Source organism: Balaenoptera ricei, chromosome 8 (genome assembly GCF_028023285.1).
Source record: "Balaenoptera ricei isolate mBalRic1 chromosome 8, mBalRic1.hap2, whole genome shotgun sequence".
NCBI lineage: Eukaryota > Metazoa > Chordata > Mammalia > Artiodactyla > Balaenopteridae > Balaenoptera > Balaenoptera ricei.
This window is the reverse complement of record NC_082646.1, coordinates 103,930,378-103,947,359: the sequence shown is the minus strand read 5'-3', so window position 1 is coordinate 103,947,359 and position 16,982 is coordinate 103,930,378. Positions and strand designations below refer to the sequence as shown.

General features: G+C 50.0%; 1 protein-coding gene across 1 annotated transcript; it reads right to left on the bottom strand.

Moving 5' to 3' along the window:
• Positions 1-969: 969 nt before the first annotated feature.
• On the bottom strand, positions 970-9,599 carry LOC132370844 (pregnancy-associated glycoprotein 2-like). Its single transcript, XM_059931689.1, has 9 exons — positions 9,499-9,599; positions 8,234-8,384; positions 7,150-7,267; positions 6,937-7,055; positions 5,550-5,743; positions 4,509-4,625; positions 2,786-2,927; positions 2,600-2,698; positions 970-1,122 (listed from the first exon to the last, which is right to left on the bottom strand). Exons 1-9 carry the CDS (start codon positions 9,597-9,599, stop codon positions 970-972), a joined length of 1,194 nt encoding a protein of 397 aa, XP_059787672.1.
• Positions 9,600-16,982: the final 7,383 nt, after the last annotated feature.

Here is a 16,982-nt window from a genome sequence, read left to right as displayed (position 1 = left end):
CACGGCCCGTCACTTGGGAGGTGGGACTGGAAAGGACACTGCAGGTGTGGGTGACAGAGAGCTGGTGACTGGGGTGGGGGGACAAAGGGGAACCATCTCAGCTTCAAGGGCGTCACCCAGAACCGCCCTGGAGCAGAAGGCCACTGCCAAAGGACCTCTGAGATGGGAAGAGTAGAATCTATTTTTATTACCCGTTACCATCCCTCGGAATGAGGAGGGGGCGGAGTTGGTGGGGGCCATCACAAACTTCCACAGTCTAGAACAGCCCCCGCCACTTCCTTTGGGGCTGCCTCGCCCCAGCTGCAGTCACGTGGTGCTGGAGGAGACTGTCAATCACGTTGGGCAGGGCCACGTGATCAAGTAAAGCCAATCATAGTACCCCAAGCCCCCCCGCCAGGATGGTTGGTCCAGGGCTGGACACATGATCTGAGGTGGACCAATCAGAGCCCTCCTTGGTATCCTGCGGTTTTTCTGAGCTTCTTTCCGTAGGGATTAGACGCGTTAGGGATATATGTGTAGAAGTGTGAGGGAAGAAAGTTGTCAGGCTAAGAGGATCAAAGATGAGAGACGGGAAAGAGTGAGGGGGACAAAGAGGGAGCTGATGGCTTCTGATGTCTTGGGTCCAGTCACTGAGATCTTTGCATCTGCTGTGGTTCCTGTGTCCCGCATCCCCAGTGTCCTTCCAGTAAGTCTCCCCTTTCCTTGAAGCCAGTTGGAGTTGGGCTCCTCTCACTTGTGGTTCAGACTAGGTTCTAGATCCTGCCCGATTATGATGCACCTTCCCGACGCAAAGAGAGGCACCCATTTGTATTAGCACCGTTGAGAATGGAAACTTTTATTCTTTGCTGAGAATGGGTCTTTGCAGAGCACCAAACACGGTCCTCCGCCATCCCTGGGTGGGAGTGCCCTTCGTGTGAGTGAATGTGTGTTTGCAGGGCGCCTGATTGATTGCTGGAGCGGCCCCAGCCTTTACACTGCGGGAGCCAGGCCAACCCTGTTGTTTCCCCGATCGTAAACCGAGAAATACAGCCTCAGGAAGACGTCGCCCAGGATCCAGGTCTCCGACCGGCTCATGTTCTCTGTGCCCCCCGCAAAGCTGCTGAGGCAGAGGCCCCGAAGGCTCTGGGGGAGATGGAAATGCACACCAGTCAGCCTGATTCCTTCCTTACCTGCCACCGTCTCGGCATCCAGAGCCGGCAGCTTCTCGGTTTTATTTCCCTCCTTTGGTAAGAACCAAGTGGCTCTCTCAGCAGCTGCGGAAGTGGGGTGCCCATCCAAGACCAAGAACGGCCAAGACATGTGGTTGCCATGAGGGAGAGGGGGTGGGGGAGGGGAGGATTGGGAGTTTGGGATTAGCAGATGCAAACTACTATAGAGAGGATGGATAAACAAAAAGGTCCTACTGTATAGCACAGGGAACTCTATTCAATACCCCGTGATAAACTGTAGTAGAAAAGAATAAGAAAAAGAATACAAATACATGTATAACTGAGTCAGTTTGCTGTACAGCAGAAATTAACACAACATTGTATATCAACTACACTTGAAAAAAATTTTAAAAAAGAGAGCAAGAATGGCCTGTAATTTCCCTCATACTGTGCTGTTTCTTTCCTCCTGACCCATGCTCGCTGTTTTCTCTGCAGGGAATGCCTTTGCTTCTCCCTCTTCCCCACAGCCTGTTCTTAGAGACTGTGCTCAGCCCCTCTAGGAAGCCTTCCTGGCCCCACGCTCACCCTCCCTGGCCACTCCAGGCCGGTTTGGGTGACTTACCCTGGTGCTCCCCTTGTGTATAGCCCTCATCACTCTAATCTGCGCCCGGCACCCCTTGGCTCAGCCCCCGGGGGTGCCATTTGCATGGGGTCCAGTGTAGATGTGCCTCGACCCATGCAGGCCTCCTCGTGCCTCCATGAGGCTGGGGGTTTAGAATGACTGAAATTCCCTCTCTTCCTCAAAGCCTTCTTTGAGCCCATCAGCCTCCTCTGAACTCCCATAGGGAGCTGACATTAAGCCCCACCCCTGTGCAAGGGCCACGCAGTCACCGTGTACCCTTCATTCACGTGAGCGTGCAGCCTCCCCACAGAGGGGTCTGGTACCCCAACGCACAGAGCGGGAACTGGGGCTTAGCAAGGGGAAGTTGCAGGCGAGGACTAGGGTAACCATGTAATTTGTCATCCAAACCAGGACACTTTCGAGATGGGAGGGAGACCGTTAACCATCATGGTGGGACAACACACTGAGACTGTGCCCACCCACCCCACTTGCCACTTGGCCTGTTGCGGGGATTGCTAGAGCTGACTTTCCGTGTTCATCCATCTGAGGGCTCTGGTTGAACTGAAGCTCTTTGAGGGCAGAGGCCCTTAGTGTTCCCTTCTCTTAGTGCCTCGCACCAGGCCGGCACGGGGCGGTGTCCCATTTATTTCAGGATGATGGAAGTCCCAGACTGCCCCATTACTCTCAAGTGGTTGGTTTTGTGGGAGGCACTGGCCCAGCCACAGGGGCTCCGTGGCATCTGCAATGGTGTGGCTTGGCCTGCAGAGGGCCCCCTCCTGCAAGCAGGAGCCCAAGGGTTCCTGAAATTCCACCAGGGCTGGCCCTTCACCTTTCTGATGTAGGCTTCAGGGGGCACTGGGTAGTTGTTGCCGTTGATGGTGAAGACGATAGTAGGCAGGCGAGTCACATATCTACATGAAACCGCATACTGTTAGAGAAAGAGGGAGAGAGGTTGGTCCAGGTGATCCCTGGTGTGTGGAGAGCCCCGGAGTGACCCTGTGGCATGACCCTTCACCTCGTGACCGACAGGCCTGGCGCCAATGAGCCTCCGGATGATGGTGATCATTCTACTTGGGCCAACTAGGAACGAGGTCCCGGTATCCACAATGGCCTGGCAGCCGCGGAAACAACCAAGATTCAACCCGTTCATGGTGATGCTGAGAGATAATTGGACAACATGGGCACTAGGATCACTTGAAGTCTCCCCCCACGACTGGCCCCCTCCCTGACTGTCTCCCTTCAGCTCATGCCCTGACTCTGTTTTCCTTTGCTCTGGTCACCTAAACTTTGCTGACTTCCTTTCAGTTCCTGAATGCATCAGGCTCTTTGGTGCCTCAGGGCCTTGGCATGTGCTGGTCGCCCTTCCTAGAAGACCCCCATCCCCTTTGTCTAGCTAATTTCTCCTCATCTTCCAGGTTCCAGCTTACTTGTCACTTTTTCAGGGAAGTCTTCCCCCGAGACTAGATCAGGCTCCTGTCTTGGTCACTCTCTGTAGACTCTTCCTCATTTCTAGCATGTACCGAAGTGGAAATTCATTATTATGTGTGTGACTCGTTTCATGTACGTCTGCCTTACTAGATGTTAGGGCAAGTTGTAGCCTCAGTGCCTCTCTCAAGTGCCTAGCACACAGCGGATGCACAATGTATGTTTGTTGAATGAATGAATGAATGAAAAAATGGATGAGGAACAACCAGAGCCCTGTATCTGCTGTGTCACCAATAATGGGTCAACCCACGTGGTGAAGATGGAGGTTCTCCAGGGCAGCAGATGCTGAGAGTAGGGGTGTCGGAGACACAGACTGCTCTGGGAGAGGTTGTCTCCCAGCAGGGCCCACTCACCCAGCTCAGACACTGAGGGCCCTGGCCAGGCGATGCCGGAGCTAGCCCGGGGGGCCTCCAAAGGACACGTGAGCTTTTGTCTGAGGGTATCACTCAGAATCCCATCAATTATTGCCCCTTGTTCTCAGGCTACTCCTGGATCCCGGCTTCCTGATTCTCTCTGTCACAGCCCCTGCCCCACTGTGTGCCCGGGATGGGGGGTGGGTGGCTATGGGTGGGGGGAGTGTCTCTTTGTATGAGTTGCTTTCAGGTCTCAAGAATGCAGCCAACCTCTCTCCACTGCCAGGGAGTTTCTCCCTAAGGAGACCAGTTTTCCTGGTTTGTCCAGGACTTTCCCTGTTTTGAAACTGGTAGTTTTGTGTAGTGAGAACTCCCTCGGTCCCGGGTAGCCCTAGACTGTTGGTCGACTTATCACAACCCGGTTCAGGCTGGTGAAATCCTCCCTGATCCTCTTTTCACTGCACTTTAGGGTCTTCAAATCGTGCTCCCTGCCTCACAGCGTGGTGGGTGCAGCCCTCTTGGGCTGCACACGTCTCTCTGAACCCTGTTCAGGACCCTGGTCAGAGCCCTGGTCAGGGGCCTGGGGTGATTATGAACCCATGGGTGGTGTGTGTCTCTGTGTGTCTGTGTGTCTGTATGTGTATCTGTGTGTGTGTTTGTGTGTGTATCTGTGTGTGTGTGTGTGTATGTGTATCTGTGTGTGTGTTTTTGTGTGTATCTCTGTGCCTGTGTGTGTTTATATGTGTGCCTATGTGTGTGTTTATACGTGTGTCTTTGGGGGTGGAGCGTATGTCTGTGTGTGTGACTGTGTGTCTGTGCGTTTATTTGTGTGTGTCTGCATGTGTCCGTGTGCACGTGTGGTAGCATCACGTGGGGTGGCCCTCAGAGGGAGAGGCTTACCGGTTCATGGTTATCTGCCAGTAGTGGGGTCGGGACACTGGTATCCACTGGATCTCTCCTTTGTGGTAGCTGTGGTCCAGCCCACCAAACATCACCATGCTGCCATTCTCCTTCCGGCTGAGGAGAGAAGGAAGAGGGAGGGCTCGTTGTAGGAGAATAATGGCAGGCACTGTCTGAGGGCTGTGCTTCTCCACCCATCCGAGGCACTACTATGGTCCCCATTTTACAGAGGCGGAAATTGAGGCCCGGAGGGATTGAGAACCTGTCCGAGGTCGGTCACCGACTAATGAGTGGCACAGAAGGGGTTCGAAGCTGGGCAGCCTGGCTGGGCTCCGACCACCCACCCTTCTGAAGAGGGCCCGGTCCCCTCCAGCAACCAGAGTGCTCAGAGACACCCTCCGAGGACACCATGCCGGAGGGGTCTGGCTGCCCCCTCGCCTAGCCTGTCATTGTTCAGAAAAGCCGAGGCCCGAGGGCGCCAAGGGTGTGGGCTCAGGCTCACCCAGGGCTGGCTTCACCAGCGTGTGTGACCTGTGCCAGCCATGGGGCCTCACACTCAGCAGGGCCCTGCGCCTCTGCTATCCCTGTCTTGAAATTCCTAATACTTTTTGAACAAGGGGTCCCACGTTTTCATTTCGCACTGACGCCTGCGAATTGTGAAGCTGCTTCTGGGCTCCCGGTAAAGTGATAGTGAAGAGGAAACATTCCCGCCATCCGTCTCCTTCCTTCCATATCAAATCCATCAGCACATCCTGTTGCCTTTTCCTCCAACCTGTATCCTGACACCTTCCACTGCTCTCCCTCTTCCCTTCACACCCCCTGGACCAAGCTGCTGCCCCTGAGCTCACGAGCATGGGTGTGTTCCCATAAAACTTTATTCACAAAAACCAGTGGCGAGGCCAGATGTGGCCCTGGGGCCATAGTTATCCTGGGCTAGACTGTCCCTCAGAAAACTTCTGGATCAGGTGGCTACAACTTTTCGTGCAACTGAAAGCATCTTACAGCTGACTTAGAGAGAGGGCTTGTCCAGTTCAGACTTACGTGCTCAAGTAGAAGGCAAAGACAGGCTGAGAAATGAGGCCTCGTCTCTTCAGGTTGTCGAAGATGGGGGTGGTCCCTCGGATGGCGAGGCTGGGGTAGCCCAAGCCCAGGATGCCATCGAAGGGTGCATGCTGCATCCCAAACTGTGACCGGATCAGGGCAAATGGCTGGACTACGTCAACAAGGTTCCCGATCTGTGGGAGAGGGGAGTGTACCCACGTAAAGGTTTGGGAAGTGGGGTTGGGACTGGGCTGGGATGCAGATGCCTTGAGCACCGCAGAGAAGAACTGAGGCCTGGCTGTGCCCTGGGTTGACCTTAGATGGTTAGACCAAGCTGGGACAGGAACTCGGGTTCCATTTGTGCGGGGCTGTGGCTTTTAAGTAACACCTGCCCCTCCTGCAAACACTATCTGAAGTGAGTCAAATTCGCCTCATGCCTTCTGTGCAGGTGGGGAAACTGAGGCTCAGGAGAGGACCAAATAGTTCCCACTTGAGGACAAAATGAGCAGAGAGCAGGGTAGTCTTCTCTTTGGCATCCCTATGATCTGATGCCAGAAATGGACTGAATCCATTGCAGCGCATCGTGGGTTCTGCATCTGCCCAGGAAGACAGAAGCCCATTGTACGATGTCGCTGCCAGGGTTCTTACGAACATTCTGCCTGGGAAACACGCTTTGGGGATGTGCGTCTGCATGTGTGAGAGAGAGAGAGAATACTCAGGCCCTTTGGGGGATGCAGGCCATACTTTTTATTAGACACTCAAAGGCCCCCTCTTAGGGGCCTCCATTTTATCAGGCCCTTCCCACATCTGTGCCCCCCTGCTTTCCCTGTCTGGAATCCCAAAGCCCTCAGTTCCCCGCAAGGGCCCAAGATCAGTTTTATCCTCTCCCCAAATACCGCACACCTGCATGAATCCTGACTGGCCAGCCCAGTTCCACTGCTTACCTGATGCCTGACCTTGGCAAGGCCCTGGCTTTCTGCACCTCTGTTCCCTCATAGGTATAATGGAGCTAATCATAGCACTTCCTATGTGGGGTTGCTGCAGAATTAAACGAGTTGTTACCATGAAAGTACCTGGCACAGCCTGAGGATATAAGAGTGGGTGCTTTTTTCCCCTCTCTCCCTGCTCCCAGCACAATGAACCTTGAGCAGCTCATGAGCAAAGGAGCTGCAACTCCACACCCCAGGCCACTCTCTGGGTCAGCCATTCTGGGAGTTTATGTGCCAGCAGGGACACTGTCTCCCCAGGGACACAGCACTGTGGGGTGGGCGGCCAGCCACTAGGGGACTTTGGGAAAGACGGGCCCTCCCAGTTGGCCCTGCATCTGTTTTGTAAGCAGCGGTCGTTCCCAGGGCCAGCCCTGACTCGGCTTCTGGTTTCCAGTTACCCGAACAGTGTCACAGCCAAGAACTCCAACCACCCTCCCGGAGCCGTAGATGAGGTCGACGGGCCGGCCCGGGAGCCGGAAGGTGGTGGACAAGTGAGGGTTGAAGACCTTGTGTGCACCTGCGGACACAAGAGATGTGTGCCCGTCAGGTGCCAAGGATGGAGAAGGGCGTGGGAGGGGGAGTACAAGGTGGGCGGGGGGGCAGGTACTCACGGCAGGGGGGACTGTAGCAGTAGATGGAGGGCACCCACAGGTCACCTGAGCCGGTGTCAAAGAGGACCTTGAACTGCTGAGGGGGCGTTCCAATGGTGATGCTGCCGACATAGGCTAGCTACAGGGGCCGGGGAGGGGTGGTTTGGTCAGACCTGGCTGCCCTGGCCGCCCTCGATTCCCGGAGTACTGCTTCCCTCGAGGTGTCCCGTGTCTCCTGAGATCACTTTCCAACCGCCCCACCTCACAGCCTCTGCTCAGACCGGTGCCTTCATTTGGTTTTTTTCTTTTTTTTCCTCCATGCGGGCTCTTAGTTCCCTGAGCAGGGATCGAACCCGGTCCCCCTGCAGTGGAAGCGCAGAGTCTTAAGCACTGGACCTCCAGGCAAGTCCCTGTGCGTTCATTTGAGCAGCTCCCCAGTGTCCCCTTTAAGGCCCAGCCTGTTTCTTTCTCCAGTTGGCCCTCCTAGGTCACCCCAGGCCACCTCCTCTAAACTCAGACCATGTCCTATCACCACCACGCTGCTGGCCCTTTTATTTGACATGTATTTACTCCTTGCCTATCACTCAGGCTGTCCTATGCATTCTTGATGAAGAGACGAGACCTTTTTAAAAATCAGTCACAATAACCATAGTGTTAGATTTTTATGGCGTCACAGGCCATAGGGGCTCAGTAACTTTTTACTGTGTCCTTCTTGGATCTGCGGAGGCTGAACTTTGTCTGCCTGGGGTTTCAATCTTGATGTGCAGTTGGCTTTATCTTTCGATCAGACATGGCTCACCTTTCATCTGTAACTCAGTGGCTCACTTAGTTCAGGAGGAACAATCTCCCTGAAACTAATGACATATCTTTGGCAAGAAATGGATGTTTACCTGCCACCTGGTCATTGCTGGGCCCAGTTACCACAGACCAAGAGTTGAGGATGAGAGTGCCTTCTTCTCTGGGAATGGGGTCCCTATTCCCCAGTGTTTCTGCTTCCTGCAGGAGCCCTAGCCCCAACACGCCGCCTGGCGCCTCCAGATGAACCCCAGTGCCAGGCCAGAGCACCAGGGGGCGCGGTAGAGTGCCATCCGCCCAACACACTCACATCCAGGTAGTTCCTCAGGGGATGAAGAGACAATTTCGGGTCACGAGCGACATTCTGGGACCTGCCGTCAGTGTTCTTCTCCAGGAAGTTTGTCAGCAAGTTTTTTTCCCTGAGGGTTTCTCGCATGGTCTTGATCTTTGTTAGAGGGATCCTTTCACGGAGCATTGGGAAAAGGAAACAAAGAAGGGGCAGCAATCAGCTGTCTGTGTTATAGTAAGACTTTCATACCCTGCATTGTAATGGCACTGTGTATTTTCCAAGCATTTTTATGAGTGTCCTCTCATTATCAGGATGCCATGCAAAGACCATGACAAAGACCTATGTTTGAATACAGGTACTGTTGTGTAATCTTGGGTAAACCATATGACCATTTGGAGTCTCAGTTTCCCCATCGGTAGGTAAAAAGGTAGAATATAATTCCCATTGCCCATATAGAATGCTTTGGGTATTAAGTGAGATGATGTATATAATGTACCTGATACGTAAGAAGTGTTAACAATGACAGCCATTCCCATTGCTATTGCCATCCCACTGTATCTTTATCAAAGAAGCTCTGGGAAGGAGTTTGAAGGGGGATCATTACCCTCCTTTAAAGGGGAGGAATTTGAAATGCAGGGAGTTTGTGACTTGGCTGTGGTCACACTGCTTGTTAGAGGTAAATCAGCCTAGAAGTAGCCTCCCATATCTTTCTCCAGGGCTCAAGCAGAAGAGAGGGGTGAGAGAGGAAGCCAGGAGATGGGGAATAAATTAGGGAAATTAAGAAGCTAGAGAAGCAAGGAAGAGTCAAAATAGAAAAACAAAACTAAAACAAAAACGAAAACTCAGAGAGTTCTGCATGCACAGAGACATCCAAAGAGGATGGAGAGATAAAAGAGAGAGATACAGAGATGAAGACACAGACACATACACACAGAAATGGAAAGAGAGTAGAGAGAAGTCCTAGAAACCAATATAGGAGAAACGCTGTTCCATAGGACCACACTTACAGTTGCACAGGTTGTGCACTGAGCAATTCCAAGGAGTGCCATTTTCACATAGGTCATGATGTGACTGGCACCCCAAGAGTTGTGCAACCCTGCAGGCCTACCCCAAGACCCTTGGGCCCCACGTTGCGCATGGCAAGGTACTCATCAATAAGTGAGAGTTGAACTTTAAGACTGTCAGGGAATGATTACATTCCCTTCTAACCCTGATGGGTGGAAGAATAAGAGGACAAGGAAAACCCCAGAAAGAGAGATGATGCCACTTACAGTCCCTGTACTTACATGACTAGGCACTCTGAGAGGGCCACCAGCCCAAGGATCCCAAGCCACTTCATGCTTCTTTCCTGGGTCCGAGTACTCAGGAAAGAGTGAGTTCTGAGCATGCAGTGGTGGCCAAGAGCTCCTAGTTATATATGCTCTGACATGCCTTAATTGTCCCCTTTAGGCCACTAATGGATCTGATCAGAAATATGAAGCTCTCGATAAAATCTTTACCTCCATCAGTGTCTGTGGGGAGTGGACTTGGAAAATTCTCAGAATACAGAGATTTCTATTGTAATCTCTTCCTTGGGACTTGGCTGAAAAACCAAACTGAACCGCATGGACTAAGAGCGGGGAGACTCTTGCCAACTTGGAGATAAAACACTGCTAATAACGTGATAAAAGTAAATACTACTGGAGGCCATGCTTGACGTTCGTGATCTAATGTGGTCTTCCTAGCAACTTCATGAAGCGTGCATTGCTGTCCTTAGGTGGAGAGGAGATTGCTAGGAGGAAAAGAGTTCAAATGGCAAAGTGAAGACTTTAGGAGCAGCCCAATGACATACTAGTGGCTTTAGGTAGTGGGACAGATGGCACAGTTCGGGGGCACCTATGATGCCAATATGCATCAAAGGTCTGGGCTAGAGTGGTATTACAATTACACAGTTTCACTATTGGGAGAAATGTGATGCATGCATCCACAAGATACTTTATATCGTCCAACAAACATACACGGAGGACCCTGTGTGCTGGGGTCTAGGTCAGATGCTGGAAAGTCAAAGTCAAGTAAGACAAGGTCCTTATCTTCAGGGAGCTAGCAATCTAGGGCAGTTCTCACAAACTCATGACCCAGGAGGCAAGAGAAATGAATGGAAGGGCTGGGCAGGCATCAGGGACAGGACACAGGGCAGCACATGCCCTACCACTGGGGTCAGTCTCTCCTCAGCTCCAGCCAGAGGATGCCATCCTAGAAACCAGGCTGGCTGGCAAGTTTTCAAGAGAAGTCAGAAGTCTGGATATTTATTTTTAGTCTGGTAAAATCCCCTGATTTTAAATGTTAGCGACTAATTTTTTTGTTTTTTCAAAAAACATAGTGTGAGCCAAACCTCAAACAACTAACTGTGTGCGGGATTCAGCCTGCAGGCTGTGCAGGTTTTTATTTCTGGCCTAGAGGTGGGAGTAGAGAGGGGACAGAGAGGGGTTTCAATTCATGTCGGTCAAATGAGTAAGAGACCGAATGCATCTTAACCATGTTCATTTTCCTTCCTTTTGTAAAGAAAGATTACCAGGGTCATATAAACCAATGAATTTAATAAAGTCTACTTGCTGAGCATCTGATATAATTCCCCACTAAGATCCATGCCTTGAAACATTTTGTCTAGCAAACCAAGCATGCAAAGAAATAACTTCTAAGTGTCTTATCAGTCAAAGAAGACAAAAAAGACCACTCAGAGCTCCTGCTCAGCCTGAGATGAACAGGGCTACCTGTTAAACTGTTATTCCAGCCAAAGTAAAGGTGGTGGAGTTTTATGGTTCCTTCCAGGATTCCCAGGGCCTGGGTGTTCCTGCGTGAGATCTATCCAGGCCTGTCCCTTGGGTAGAACAACGGGAAGCTGGTCTGGTCACCAGGTGGGTGATAGATTGGGTGCTGCGTCTTCCTACTCATTTTTGCACATTGTTAAAACTCAGTTTTGGTGGTTCAATCCCTATGGAGGAGATTTGACAGCGTGTAGCAAATGACACACACTGTACCATTTAGCTCAGCAATTCTACTTCTAGGGATCTATCCCAAAGATACACTGGCAAAAATACAAAAAGTCATATGTACAAGCCATTCACTGCAACACTGTTTGTAAAAGCAAAAGATTAGAAACTTACCTGTAGTGACCATCCACGAGGGAGTGTTCAATAAGGGACAGGGCATCCGAACAACCGGGCATAATGCAGATGGAGAGAGGCGTGGAATGGGTGAGATCTTCAGGGTGTACTGTTTAGTTTTTTAAAAAGAGGGACCAAAAAAGGGCTTATAGTTTGTTACTTTTACATACACATATATATCTATTTTCAGTAAAACTAAAAAAAATTGTAATTTATGGGGGAGGGGCAGGGATGGAAGTGAGATTTTTCTTATTTTATAATTTAACTTTGCAACCATGTAAATGTATTCCAGAATTTAAAAATACATAAATAAACACATCTGTCGAAATTGAGAGCTAAGACAAATGAGCCTAATTCTATCAAGTTGGCGACCTAGCCGCACACAACAAAACATTACTTAAGTGGCTTTAAAAGGCAGAATTTCGACCTACGTTCAGAGTGGGATATCTTCTAAGGACAAAGAGAAACAAACAAACGAACAAAACATCCTCTCTCCAAAACCAAACCAAAAACAAAAAACCAAAGAAATCTGAAACTTTATCCAACACCTTATTGTTGGTGATATTGCTACTGTTATTTTGAAAGTATCTTATGTATGTTACAGGTTAAAGCAAGTAAGTAACTAATGCTAATGTTGTCATGAAGCACGACTTCCAGTGGAAGAGAGAAAAGATGTTTACATATATAACAAAAAAGCTTAAGTAAAACCCTGCGGTCTTAAAACTTGAATTGGAAGTATAAGTTTGTACCAATTAATTATTTTCCTTTTTTTTTTTTAAAGAAAATCTCTACTTTCTGGATCTGACCACTGAAAAGCCTAGAAGCAATGGCAACTTGATAACAGTGACTGTCCTGAGGCCTAGCCTGTGGCCTCTAAATACCATTTCCCACCAGAGGATCCAGAGATTCTTAAAGAGATGGTTGATTTCAGGGCTGGGCCAAGAAATGCACAAGGTAAGCATGGGAATCTTGAAGGATCAGAAAGTTGAGGGCCTTCAAAGACCCCCAGGGGCCGCACAAAAGTTTAGGAATCCATATGAAGAGGCCAAAAGTGGAATAATTTTAACATTATATCAAATTGATTGAAACAAATTAAATATATAAAAAGCCATGACTAGTGGCGCAGTGGATAAGACTCCGTGCTCCCAATGCAGGGGGCCTGGGTTCGATTCCTGGTCAGGGAACTAGATCCCACATGCATGTCACAACTAAGGAGCCCGCATACTGCAACTAAGGATCCCGTCTCCCACAACTAAGACCCTGTGCCACCAAATAAATAATAAATATCAAAAAAAAAATAGCCATGAGTTCCAAGTGGTAATATACAACATCTAATTTGTTACTGTGACAGATTGCCAATGCACCAACTCACTATTCTGAACACTGAAAGAGGGAAATAATCATCAATATGTATGCTATTTTTGTATGAAGTATATTTCATGTAACTACAAATAGTCGATGGACTATTCATTTTAATTGAAGAATTCCAGTAATTAAATTCAGAAGAAATGGTGGAATCAGGAAACCACTGTTTTGCAACATCCTAATGAAAAAATGGATCTAGGCAAAGATCATCAATGGATGCTAAAACCATAAGATGAAAGGTCGAAGGGGAAGTTTATAATGGATGGATGAGTTTGGCAACATCAGGACCCACTGATCAATCTCAACATCTATCAAAGTGGGGCAACTAGAAATTATGAGCCTCTTGATGTGATGCCATAAGAAATATATGGAATTACATATGAAATATTCGAATAAAAAGTTTTGAACTCAAGTCTAGATTTAACTACCAGTTTTCAGGGAAATACATAGATACAGGAACAGAGAAGCAATCCTCTAAACCCAACACTTGGGAATTCTATAGGACAAACAACCCCACCTCCTCCCGCTTTTTAAACAAATAAATGGCATAAAAATGGGGGGGAGAAACTGTTATTTATTAAAAGACTTAAAAGACAACAACCAAATGCAACATGTGTGCACATTCTCTAGATCCTGATTTGAATAAATAAACTGTTAAAAGGCATTTTTTTGAGAGGATCAGGGACATTTTAATATGGACTGGATATTAGACGTTACTTTTGATTGGAACAAAATAGCATTGTGGTTATACATATTTTGTGCCACGGTAATCTCTTCCTTAAAATACTTCAGCAAAAATGAATAAATAGTATAAAAAATGTTAAAGTGAGGGTCTAGATAAAAAAAAACGATTTGTGTAGTTGCTATGGATTGAATTGTGTCTACCTCCAAATTCATAAGTTGAATCCCTAACTCCCAATGTGATGGAATTAGAAGGTAGGGCCTTTGGGAGGTACTTAGGTTGAGATGGGGTCTTGAGGGTTCGGCCCTCGTGATGGGATTAGCGCCTTTATAAGAAGAGCCACCAGAGAGCTTCCTCTCTCTCTTTCTCTCTCTCATTCTTCCTCTTCCTCCCTCCTTCCCTCCCTCCCCCTCCCCTACCACATGTGAGGACACAGCAAGAAGAGAGCTGTCTGCTAGCCAAGAAGAGGGTCCCCACCAGGAACCCAACTGGCTGGCACCTTGATCTGGACTTCTAGTCTCCAGTCTACGACAGCCTGGGCCGACTAAGACAGTAATGTAATTCTTGATGCGGAGTGATGAAACACAGGGTTCGTGATACTATTCTTTTTTATTTTTGTTATGTTTGAAATCTTTTTGTAGTAAGTTTAAAAAACTTCCATTTGGAAGTTTCTGTCTTTAGTGATACCCTGAGGGGCCCAAGAAAAGCAGACTTGGACAGGCCCCCACTGGCTGAGTGGTGGCAGTCCCCACCTGCTCATAACTCCAGCTCGTCTCGTGTGATCTGACCGTCACCAACCCCCCGCCCCACACTCTGGGCTGCTTGGTCATCCAGCTGGACACTTTGATGAGCCAGGTCAGGGCCTGGAGGTAGAAGGAATGAAGACACTTTTAGAAAAAATGGACTGGGAATCCCCCTCCCTGGGGGGGGGGGTGCCATCTGCAGGTGAAGGATAGGGCTTAGGTAGGGAGGGAGCCAAGGAGCGAGGCTGTGGGGATATTTGGAAGGGAAGGAAGGAGGGATTCACAACCAAGTAACCAAGAGGAAGACAGCTTGCTTAGGACCCAGGAAGGAAGAAGCACTGAGAAAAGAATGGTACCTACCAGAGGTCCAGATCCACCTGGGTCTTCCGGTAAAACTTGTTGGAGGGCACGATCTTCCTGCTGGAGTTCCTGCTCTGGACATGGAGGTGATAGAGCCATACTCCCTGCTGGTGAGCCCCGGGAAGAGGGACACCCACACCCAGGGGCCCTTTGATTACACTCTAGCTGTTGGCATCATCCCAAGCTGGACAGCAAAACGGCAGCTCACCCAAAGCATTTAAAATAATGTCTAATTTATCTAACCTTCCTGGCATGTCTTGTACCCAGAGTTCCTTTAGGAGAGGTGATTCATCAGCCTAACTTGGGTTTCTACTGAAGTCTACAACCTTCCCAGTTGGTAACTTTTGCTTTGTAACTAACTGATTTCATCCCACAGAACCTGAGTGGCAGAATGTTCCAGTGGGCATGGCCCCTAAGGTCCTCTGGCTCACAGCAGCTGTGTGCCAACTGGTCTGCCACTCCCCGTTCTGAGTCCAGCATTGCCGGACATCGTCAGGCAATCACGGCACCCTGACTACCAGATGTGGCCTCAGCATCCTGGGCAATGGGCACCTCTCAGCCACTTGTCCACTAATTGGCATTGACCTTCAGTCTGGAACAACTGCTCTGGAGCAAGTCTAGTCTCCCCAGTCCCAGAGATGGGGAAACTGAAGCCTGGGGTGTATGACTTACCCAAAGGCTGCAGGCAAGTTAGTGAATCGTTGGGACCCAGGGCCTCTGGTTCTCAGGCTGGGAGAGCTCCGAGCAGGGAAAGATCAGAGAAAGCTCAATTGCAATCCACTGCTGGGAAGCTCCCAGAAGTCTGCAGGTGCCAGAGCGGAAGTCCTTTCCCCTTCTTCCTCAAGTCTGGCTCCGCTTCTATCACCAGACCTGCCATTGTAGCAGGAGGAAAGCAATACTGGGAGCTGGCTCTGCTGGGTGCCAGGCAGAGTGGGGGCACCCCCAGCTGGAGTGGCACCGGCAGGCAGTCGTACAAATAACGCCCGACTCACACCCAGCTCAGCAGCCCTAGGGCTCCCGCTTCTCGTTCACACAACACAGACCCTCGCGAGATTGGGTAATATTGACCTGCGTTCACGGTGAACAGTGAGCATTTTCTGCTCAGCCCTTTGGCAACTTAGATGCAATGTCTTACTCTTTCTTCAGGGAACACCTGGCTGAGCGAGGCTGGGCGTGCTCAGACAAGCTTGGATTCAAGGGACTTGTTCCCTCTTTGATGCTCAAAAAGACCTTGGAGCTTTGAAGGCCTTGACAGGGGATGAAACCACTCCTGTTCTATGGGGACTTTGCTATACGGATCTGGTTGGAGAAAAAGGACAGATGCACAGGGCAAGGCTAGGCATCCCTGGGTACCAACTGATTGTGAGTTGAGTTCCAGCCACCAGGCCTCAGGGTCAGGTGCTGGTGCTGGTCCCCATGGCCACCTCTCGAGAAGGAATGGAGGAAACAGATTTTGCCCAGAGAGCAGTGTGGACTGGGGACACCGTGATCACACAGGGGAAGGTTAGACAAGAGCATTTACTTCCCTCTTGGCTCTATCAGTGCCCTGGGGGTTCCACCAAGGAGGACAAGCAAACGGAGGGGGTCAGAGTCACTGGTGGTACCCCTGGCACCTGATGCCCCTGGTGATAACCGTCTTGTCTACACAGCCCCGGGCCCAGAGCTGACTCAGCCCCATGACAGCTCTGGGGTTTCCTTTCTGGAGAGGAGGGAGAAGGCTCGCTGCTGGTAACTCACAAGTGAAGTGTGTGATGAGGTCATGGTTGGTGACCTGTGGCCTAGGTTCAACCGTGAAGGAAGATTGAAGGTGGAAAAGTAACCATTAATTAAGCTTGGTTACCTTGGGCCTTTGCAATGGCTATTTCTCCCATCTGGAATGTTCTTCTCCCAGCTCTTTTCATGGCTGGCTCCTTCTCAACATCTAGTGTCACTTCATATGTCCCCCCCCACCCCCTCCCGCAGGGAGGCCTTCCCTGGCCACTCCATTCTCCCAGGCACACAGCCTGATCCATTCGAGGAGCCCATAGACACTGACTGCATTTCCCGTGTGCTTTTCATGGGCACCTGAGAGCTTGAGAGTGTCTCCAATTTACAGATGAGGAAACTGAGGTTGAGAGCAGTTAAGCATCTCCCTGGGGCACACAGGGTCTGTGAGTGGTAGAGCCAAGATTTGAATCCAGGTCTGTCTGACTGCAAATTCCAGCCGCTCTTTAGTCCTGGGCTTGGGGGACCAGGAAGTGATGCAGAGGAGACGAGAGTGTTGGGGATGGAGGGGGTAACTGGGAAAGGATCTCATCTATTGGGAAATATTCATTCTTTCAGTGAACCCTTCTTCACGGTGCTCTAAGCCAGATCCAGAAAATCCTCGCTGCGTAGATGGAGCCTGGAGGGCAGGGACAGCGTGTGGACTGTGCCGAGAACACAGATGCTGGGCCCAGGGGGAAGGTGGCCTGAAGCCTAGTTCATGATCTTTTGCC

Bases quoted from the DNA above. Each gene is read 5' to 3' on its own strand.
- LOC132370844 (XM_059931689.1), bottom strand. From the start codon at position 9,599: ATGCTCAGAACTCACTCTTTCCTGAGTACTCGGACCCAGGAAAGAAGC. The intron at 7,056-7,149 runs GTGAGTACCTGC...TTGTGTCCGCAG, and splicing joins CTGCTACAGTCCCCCCTGCC to GTGCACACAAGGTCTTCAAC. The intron at 5,744-6,936 runs GTAACTGGAAAC...CCTCTCCCACAG, and splicing joins TTGGCTGTGACACTGTTCGG to ATCGGGAACCTTGTTGACGT.